Source organism: Microtus oregoni, unplaced genomic scaffold (assembly GCF_018167655.1).
Source record: "Microtus oregoni isolate MIOR12 unplaced genomic scaffold, Mior012 000015F_ref0000493, whole genome shotgun sequence".
In the NCBI taxonomy this organism is placed as follows: Eukaryota; Metazoa; Chordata; class Mammalia; order Rodentia; family Cricetidae; genus Microtus; species Microtus oregoni.
In genome coordinates, this window is record NW_024543074.1 from 48941969 (window position 1) to 48952083 (window position 10115).

General features: G+C 42.9%; 1 protein-coding gene across 1 annotated transcript; it reads right to left on the reverse strand.

Annotated features, from left to right (window-relative positions):
- Nucleotides 1–4033: 4033 nt before the first annotated feature.
- On the reverse strand, nucleotides 4034–4981 carry LOC121456781 (olfactory receptor 56). Its single transcript, XM_041665232.1, has one exon. The coding sequence runs from the start codon at nucleotides 4979–4981 to the stop codon at nucleotides 4034–4036; it is 948 nt and encodes a 315-aa protein (XP_041521166.1).
- Nucleotides 4982–10115: the final 5134 nt, after the last annotated feature.

The window sequence follows — 10115 nt, forward strand, 5'->3', positions numbered from 1 at the left end:
ACCTGCCTCAGTTTTCTATCTGGTTGTCCCACCTATACTTCCTGCCTGGCTACTGGTCAATCAGCATTTATTTAAAATATAATTGACAGAATACAAATCATTGTCTCATACCACTTGCCCTAGAATGTACAAACCCATCATGGCTGGACCACAACAGAGGTCACCCCCCAAAAAAATGTGGCTTATGACACTAGGTGAGAATCTTAACTTAGGCTTAACTTGGGCGAGTGACTTAAGCAAGACAAGGCCCACTTTCCACACTGTGAAAGCTAATTGACAATACAAAGTCACTTCCCCATTTTAAGTCCTAAAAGTTATAGTTATTAGGTCTGTCAAAAGAGTGTGGTATTCAAATACAAGTATCTTCTAATTTATTCCTCTGTCTTCCCATGCCTCTTGTCTTCCTCCTCTAAATATTAACCCCTCTGTTTCCATGTCATATGTGTTCTACTTCCTTCTCTGTTTCTCTTCCCTCTCCCCACATTTGCAACCTGTTTCTTCCCTCTTAGATGCAAAGTCTCACTCCTGTCCAAGAAGCTATTCACTGATGAGAGTAGCTGTGAATAGGAAAGTCAGTTATCCTCAATGGAGTAATACTGGGTGTTATCAACCACACTCTAGGGCAGCCCCATGCCGTGCTTATTGTTGTGAGTTTTCTCTTTTCTTTTGAAAGAGAGAAGCAATATGAAGTGGGGTGGGTGTATACATGGGTGGGAGTCTAGGAGGAGTTGAGGGACAGAGAAAATATGCTAAAATATACTGTATGAAATTCTAAATGAAAGAGAAAATATAGCTTATTTGTCTTTCTGAACTTGGATATGTTTTTTGGATAGAAGGCTTTTCTGGTGGAGTCAGTGGGGCCTTTTAATTGTAAAATCTGTAAGCACAGATACTCTGCCTTCTTCCTTTCCTGTTTGTACCTGTTTCTTTCTCCTGTTACGACCAGAATGCTTATGGCACTAGAGCAACAGTGATGGTGGCCGCCCTTGTTTCATTCCTGGCTTCAGAGGAAACACTTTCAGCTTATCATCACTTAGCTGATGTGTGCATGTGTGTGTGTGTGTGGTGTGTTTAATAAAGTTTTTATTACATAGAAGCATGTTTCTGCTCATCCTCGTGACTTCAGAGATTAGATTATGAAAGAATATTTAACTTTGTCAAAGACCATTTTCCATGTCTCTTGGGACAACTGTTGATTTCTCTCCTTAATTCTATTTCCATGTTGTATTACATTTACTAATTTGCTCGTGTTGAACCAACTGTGGGATGAAATCAACTTGGTCATGGTGTATGATTTTTCTCATTTAAATTTTTTATTCTTTAATTTCATGTATGAATCCTACATTTACTTAATTTCTACCCCTCTCTATCACCTCTCAAACTGCTCCCATGTCCCCCCACTCCTTCTAAAATTCATGATCCTTTTTTCTTTAATTACTATTGTTACATGTTTATACGTGTGTGTGTGTGTGTGTGTGTGTGTGTGTATCCTACTGAATCCATTTAGTGATATGCCTATATATGTGTGTGTTTAGGACTGACACTTGGAATTGAGTAACCAACCTATCAGGGAGCTCACTCCTGAAAAAGAATTATCCCCCAGTCTCATCAGCCATTGATTGACTGTTGGGCATTGACACCAGGCAGGTCTTGCTTAGCTAACGAAGTTCTCTGTAGTGAATAGAAGACACCACTATCTCGCAGCAGGAATCTTGGTTCTTTAGCTCTTCCAGCCCATCCTCTCCCTCTTCCTTGACTTTTCCTGAATGACAAATGTATGGGTTGCCTTGTAGACTACATGGATCTGGGCACCCACAGTCACTTCTCTGCATTTTGACCAGTTATGGATCTCCACAATATCCTCCATCTGCTGCAAGAAGGAAGTGTCTTTGATGAAAAATGAGAGCTACACTTATTTGCGGGCCTAAGGATAAGTATTTGAATGTGGTTAGAAGTTATGTTGAGGGCTGGGCATGGTGGCACATGCCTTTAATCCCAATACTCAGGAGGCAAAGGCAGACAGATCTCTGGGACTTTGAGATCAGCTTTGTTTATATAGTCAGGGCAACATAGTAAGACCTTTTCTCAAAAAAATTATATTGGTTAAAACACACACACACACACACACACACATACACACACAGCAGTAGAAGGTTCTCCTCTTGAGTCTGTGAGCTTTCCCACAGTTAATTGGTTAGGTTTGTGGTCAAGACATGAATGCTGTCCTGTTGAGCAGATCGTAGTTCAATTAGACAGACACCATTTCGCTACACAAAGAGATTCCCAGTGTTTACAGATTGAGAGATCTGTTGTTGTTAAAAAGACAAATCAACACTTTGTGTACTACTGCTCAAAGAGTAGTTTCATCAAGTCCGATGCAATTGCTTTTAAATTTTTTTTAAATGGAGAAGTCAATTCTTAATTTTATGGAAAGCTTCAGAAGCTCAATAAAAAACAATATTGAATAACAACAAAGTTGGAGGTCAGGTTGTGGTGGCGTGTACCTTTAATCCCAGTGCTCAGGAGGCAGAGGCAGACAGAGCTCTTTGAGTTCAAAGCCAGCCTGGTCTACAAGAGCTAGTTCTAGGACATTCCTCAAAGCTACAGAGAATCCCTGTCTTGAAAAACCAAAAAGAAAGAAAGAAAGAGGGAGGGAGAGAGGGAGGGAGGGAGGGAGGAAGGGAGAGAGGAAGCTGAAGGAGTCACAGTTCTAATTTCAAAGTTGATTATAAAACAGTGGTAAAGCAGTAATCAAAACTATGTAGAGTATTGGCATAGAGATGAACAGAAAGAAAACAGGAAGAGAACTTTCTAAATAAAAACACATATTTATGACACATTGACTGTTGGCAAGGATGCTAATGCCATTCAGTGAAGGAAGAAGTCTGCATTTTCGGAAAACATTAGAACAATCGGATATCCATCTACATGGATAAGGGGATGAAGCTTGACCTCTACATTGCATGATAAGCTACAATGAGCTGAAGATGGATCAATAAACTAACTATTAGAGTGGAAGCAAAAAAAAAAAGAGTGGAAGCAATAAAACGGATGCCAATATTCAAGACCTTTAATTTGACAATTAGACAGTCTCGGTTATGATGCCAAAGCCACAAGCAGCAAAAGAAAAAAATAAATAAATTGGACTTTATAATAATCCTAAAAACTGTTGTGTACCAGTATTACTATCCAAAAGTAAAAGGGCAGCCTGGGGAGTGAGAGACATATCTGTACCTTGCATGTGTGGTAAGGTCACAGTCTCTGTAGCATACAAAGAACAACAATGACTCATAATAAACTCAATTTAAAAATAGTCAAAGGACTCAAATAAGCCTATATCTCAACATTTTAAAAGACACACCCATTCATGTTCTTGTAAAATTGCATTTATTTTTTCTGTGTATGCATGTTAAATACATGTGTACCTTGGAATGCATATGAAGGTCAGAGGACAACCTGCAGGGCTTGGCTCTCCCCTTCCACCATGAGGGTCTTGGGATCAAACTCAGGTTGTCAGGCCTAGTGAAAGAATCCTTTACCCGTTGACCGGTCTCACTGGACCCCAAACAAAACTTTAAAGGGCAGTTTCTAAAGCCTCTACTAGAACACAGAGGAAGCTAAGGCTATTCAAGTGTTATAGAAATCTCAATTCCTGACATCTGGAAAATTCCCATTTAATATATCCAGTTTTTTTTTAATCCAAAATTACCTATTAAATAAGACAAAATGGAATAAGACAATTTCCAGCCCTTAGCAAGCACTCAATAAAAGACAAGTATTGCCAAGAATAATTAAGAAATAGAGTAAATTTTATTGAAGGATGTTATGTACAACTGATAAGAACAATAGTGAAGCGGGGCTCCCTTTGTGAGGTTTTAAACTCATAGAAAGGGGTCCCCACAAAATCCCTGTGAGAGAGGCAGTATCATGACTCTCCTTCGTCTAGAAGGAAACAGAGATTCACACAACAAAAATGCCTTACCAAAAATATACAAATAGCAGGTAACACAGCCAAGCCCTGGACCACGGCTTTTCAATGCTTGCTGCCGACCTTGCAGCGGTCCAGCCCTTTGTGCAGTGCCCCCATCACCTCCCTGTTTCTCAAGCTATAAATGAGGGGGTTGAGCATAGGAGTAAGAACTGTGTAGAAGATTGAGATGACTTTGTCATGGCTAGGAGCCCGGTATCGCCTTGGCCTCAGGTAGATGAACATGGCTGCCCCGTAGAAGAGAGAGACAGCTGTCAGGTGGGAGGAACAGGTGGCCAGAGCCTTTTTTCGGGACTGAGCAGAGTGCATGCGGAGCACGGCCCCCAAGATGCGAGCATAGGAGGCCACAATGATGGAGAAGGGAAGGAGCAGCATGAAGACACAGCAAGCAAAGAGCAGGGTGTCAAAGAGGGACGTGTCCGTACAGGCCAGCTTCAGCAAAGCTGGCACCTCACAGAAGAAGTGATCTACGTATCTTGAGCCACAGTAGGGCATGCTCATGGCGGCTACCATCTGTATTATTCCGTCAAGGACCCCGAAAGCCCAGGAACTCCCAGCAATCTGGAGACAGACCCTTTGACTCATGAGAACGGGGTAGTGAAGTGGGTGGCTAATGGCCACATAGCGATCATAAGCCATGAGTCCCAACAGGAGCCCCTCAGATCCCACAAGAGAGACAAAAAATCCAATTTGTATGCCACAACCCACAAAGGAGATGGACTTCCTGCCAGACAGGAAGTTGGCTGCCATCTTTGGCACAATGTTACAGACCAACATGAGGTCCATGAGGGAGAGCTGACTGAGGAAGAAGTACATGGGAGTATGCAGTCGGGAGTCAGTGTAGATGAGGAGGATGAGGAGAACGTTCCCACAGAGCGCCACTGTGAAGACCAGCATGACTGCAGAGAAGAGGACCAGGTCAGTCTGGCTGTGGGAGAAGATGCCCAAGAGGATGAACCCATCTATAGATGATGCATTCGGCCATATTCCCATGGCTCAGTGATTCAGCCACCTGAAACAGACACAGCGAAGTTCTGAGATGGGGCGAGTATGACTTTGATTCTCAAATCTTCTTCAGTCAGATACAGCTTTTGTAATTCACTAAAATTTAATGGTATTTGCTTTGAGATATACAGAACCATGGCCTTTCATCTGCCACAACTTTGCTAGTTCACAGAACTACATTACAAGTCTATATTTGTATACATTATACCAAGAACAATAGAATCTATTTTTATGAGTCACACAAGTTTTGACAATCCTCCTCTAGCCAGCAATATCTCGGCTTTGCTATTCAGCACTGACATTAAATAGATGGAGTCATACTTTAACACCACTCAGACTATTTCCTGTGCAAAAGAGAACTAGTGAATTATAAGGGAAGATGATAAAGACCTAGAAATGGGAGCATGGAGAAATGGCTCTGTGGCTAAGACCATTTGTAGATCTTGTAAAGGATGTGAATTCAGTTCCAAGAACCTGCTTAGACAACTCACAACTGCCTGTAACTCCGGTTCCAGGGGATCCAATGCCCTACTCTGGCCTCTGAGGGAGGGGAACCCACACACATGCACCATACATTCTCTCTCTCTCTCTCTCTCTCTCTCTCTCTCTCTCACACACACACACACACACACACACACATTTTATATATATATATATATACACTCTATATTTAGTATATATATATATATTTTATATATATATATATACACTAAATAATAAAATCTTGGGATGTTCTGGCGTTTGTTTGTTTTTGAAATAGGGTCTTGTCCTAAACCCCATGGTAGCCAGGGAACTCACTATGTAGCCTAGGCTAGCCTTGACCTGAAGGCAGTCTTTCTATTTCAGCTTACCTAGTGCTGAATTACAGGTGTGTGATTCATGTAATTCATATAATACATGCCTGGCTTATTCCTGAATCTTTTTTTTTACTCAGGCCAAAGGTGTTGGAATCCTTTTTATTCCAATATTTCTGTCAATCATTCAATTAAGATTCAAGCCATCTGAAAGCCTCTTGGTTCTAGAGCCAAGGCTTCTCAGAATCTAACTATCCCTCACTGTGCACACAGTAATTACCATGTTTCATCCTGATAACTCCTTGTGCCTTTCTTCACAGTTCCCCAGCTCTGTTACTAAAGCTGTTGAGTCCTGTTTCCACAGTAGTTCCCATGATTCTACTAATGTATGAGGTGATTAAAAACCTCCTGCTGAAAGTATGTCAGTGTCTTCCCAGTCTAGTCTAAGACAAATCGAATTCTTTTTTTTATTTTTAATTTATTTATTTATTAAAGATTTCTGTCTCTTCCCCGCCACCGCCTCCCATTTCCCTCCCCCTCCCCCAATCAAGTCCCCCTCCCTCGTCAGCCTAAAGAGCAATCAGGGTTCCCTGCCCTGTGGGAAGTTCAAGGACCACCCACCTCCGTCCAGGTCTAGTAAGGTGAGCATCCAAACTGCCAGGCTCCCACAAAGCCAGTACGTACAAATCGAATTCTTAAAGACAAACCAGTACACTCATATATCTGCACCCACTAAAGCTTTGGAACTTATACCGTTCCCCAAAATTCATAGTGCTTCCTTGATTTCCTCAGACTGAACACATCTGCATCTTTGGTCTTTCACTTTTTAGAACTTGTCTCTGAGGCAGGCCTTTTGCCCAGATCCCTAGGTCTAACCCACCTCTATCTTTACTCAAATGATGAAAAGTCAAATTAAAATCTAAACATTTTACACTATCCAGGCCTTTCCCTGATCCAATTTTCATTACTCACCTCATTTGGCTGCATATATGCTCCCCCCCCCATTTTAATACCTGAATTGTCTCACTGGAATATAAACATCATCTATTATTCCCAGTGGCATCTGGGAAGCCCTTAGGGAAGCCATTTAGTTCATAGCTTGACCTCAATGAATATGGATGGCTGAATAAGATAATTCAGATGGAATACATGACTGAAAGTCCAAGTTCTGAAAGCAGAAAGGCCCCTCCTTTGATTTTAGGGAGTTTGTTTCTGACCTGAGCACAGCAATTTGTGACATGCTTTCTTTCTTGGTGAGAAAATGAATGATAACACAGGAAATAGCTCCAGCTATTTATAAAATATAAGAAGATTCTTCACAAACGGATGGCAGTTGCACCTCTGAGATATTTGTGTGCGGGTGTCTTCCTGTCTACCTACCACACTGCATAGGGAAGTGAAGCGGTTGCCTAGGACATTGGGCTCTTTGTATAGGAAGACCTGGGATAATTCCCTAAATTAGGATGGATTACATCAGACCAGTGATGGTTCATTTCTCCACAGAACAGAATATTTTTGATGTGTCAGAATACGGGTTCAGGTATTCTTCCAAACAATGATATCCAGAAATGGGGTTTTCTATAGGAGTGAATTACTGTCCCCATAGCCTGAAAGTGAATTACTGTCCCCCTGGCCTTAAAGTACCTTCTTAGCTATATCAGTCTTAAGATCAACCAGGCAAAATAACTCAGGTCTCTAGTGCTCAGAGGAGAAGTTCCCCTTGTGCACTGAGAAAAGTCCATCCTACTGATAGGAATTGGGGACTTTCTGTCACATACACTCCCTACCCCAGCTCTTATATGATCAGTCTAGTTGCCCAAGTCAGGTCACTCCAGCCACCATTGACTCCTTTCCTTCTGCAAGCACATGTCGCAAACATCAGAGACCACCTACTCCTTATCTGATCAGCCCTCCTAAATACTTCTTACGTGCTAGCTCCTATCCAGTCACACCATGAGCACTGTCCTCAGATGATACCAATGGCCTTCTACATGACTGGCCTTCTACATGACTGGCCTCCCAGCCTGCACTCGACTCCCACCCCAGTGTATAATGCTGAAGGAAGCCTCATCCCAAAAGAACAAAAACCAAAGCGCTTCCAAAAGAAAAATAAGACTTTTGCTGACGGTCCCCCCCATTGACATTCAGACTTTCCCTTCTGAACTCCCTGGGATGCCCTTGATACACCCTCCCTGCAGTTCCTCCCACACCATGGGCTCGCCCCAGTCACAGAGTCTTTGAAGACGCTTGCTCTTTTCTCCTCACAGAGAAGCTCTGCTTGTTCACTCTCTTCTTCCCCTTCTTTGAGAAGACTACCCTGAACATGGAGAACTGAAATCCTTCCTCTGTTCTTCATCACTTTCCTGCTGTGGGTTTTCACAGCAGGCAAAACCTCAGGGCCTGCTGCATTCTTTCTGCATGATTTGTCTCCTGCTTTCCTGGCTACAACCTGTGTTTCCAAATATGACTTCAGCTCTTAAGGAGAACCCCGGACTCCTGTGACAGTGTTGGCATATGTATTATGAGGCCAGTAAATACTTGGATGACTATTTGTTATGCGAAACAACATGGGACTCCCCCCCCCCTTAGAATTTCACATATTCTTTTCCTCCTAAGATCAGCCTTTTAAAAAATGGTTTCTTGGGCAATGATTTCCTTTCTCCTATTTAAAGATAGCAACACAAAAAGAAGCCACTTGATCTTTACAAGGTTATTTGAGAACAAGGGGAGAGACATTTCACTCAAAATGCTGTTCCCCTTTAAAAAGGAGAAAATAAGGGGCTAGAGAGATGGTTCAGTGGCTAAGGCACTGGCTGCTCTTCAGAGGACCCAGGTTCAGATCCCACACACACATGGCAGACCACAACCATCCCTAACTCCAGTCCTGACTCTTCTGACTGGGGAACCAGTCACACATGTGGTACTCATATATACATGCAGGAAAGGCACCCATACACATAAAATAAATCTTTTTTAAAAAGAGAAGAAAAACAATCACTCTAATAGTACCAGACAACCTAAAGCACAAGAAATACTGACCAACACATTGTAATGAAGGAATCAATCACTAGCCAATAATAAGAACTGCCAGGATGAGAGGAAGTGTGTTAAAAAGAATGACCCTTTCTCACCTTCTGGTGGGTCCCCTGTGGGAAAAAGTCATTGGCAGAAATACCTTTTGGAGGAGTTTCTTACTTCAAATGTATTTCACTATTCTTCTGTTGCATTTACTGGTGGAGAGAGGATAAGGAAGTGCTATGCCCTTAGCTCTGATCTCCTTCCCCAGTTCCCTCCCCATCAACCCCCAGGTTATGGACCACTCCAGTTCAGATAGTAGGGCTCCGATAGACAACAGCCTCTTCCCAGCAAAAACAGAAAAAGAGAAGGGAGACTTAGTTTAGGAGATGGTGGGCAGAAGTACCAGAGTCAGCCTGTAGATACTGTAGCTCACCCACTCACACCTGCCCCATTTCCACACAAAGCACCCACCTCACACACGAGTCACTGAAATATCCCCCACTGCCCACACAGGTACTTAAGACAAATGTTGAGCAAGGACCCTGAAGCCTGTCTCTCCCTAGGGGGCCCACAAACTCCAGCCCTGAAATTGGAACTCCCAGGCTTGCAATTAAAGATACTCAAAGTGGCTCAAATGGGTCCAGTGGGGACTGAATGAGGAAGCCTGTCAGGAAAGGCCATAGGGCCTTAACAGGAATGTGAAAAAAGTTCAGCAGTGTTCTACCTCCTTCCCCATTTTAACATATTTTGGTGCCTTATTCCTCAATTCCCAAACATCATACAACCCTCCCTACCCCCGGGGCTCTCAAGGAGTCTCTCTCTACCTATGGGCCTCCCCTCAAGTGCCGCCAGTAACCATAAACCACACTAGTCCTCTAATTGTCCCCATGAAGATAACCCACATCTTCCAATCATGGGTAAAATGTAGAGAGATGGAGAGATGACTTGAACCAGAAATGAGCACTGGACACAGTCCTGCCCTTGAGGAATTTTTAACCTTGAACAAGAGGGGAAGGAAGAGCACTTGCCTCCACAAGATGGTGGCATAGGGGGTGAGTACCACCCAAACACTGCCAGACATTTCCATGGGCTTCACACTCTTTGGGAACTTGTGAGAGAAGAAGTGGAAAGATTGTAAGAGCCAGTGTGGGTGGAAGACACCAAGGAAACAAGGCCGTCTGCACACGGGGCTGGTGCACATATGAACTTGGAGACTGTAGCGGCATGCACAGGGATTTGGACACAAGCTCCCATCCCTAACCCAAAAGCTGTCTTCAATCAACAACCGCTTGCAAAGGGAAAATTAGTTT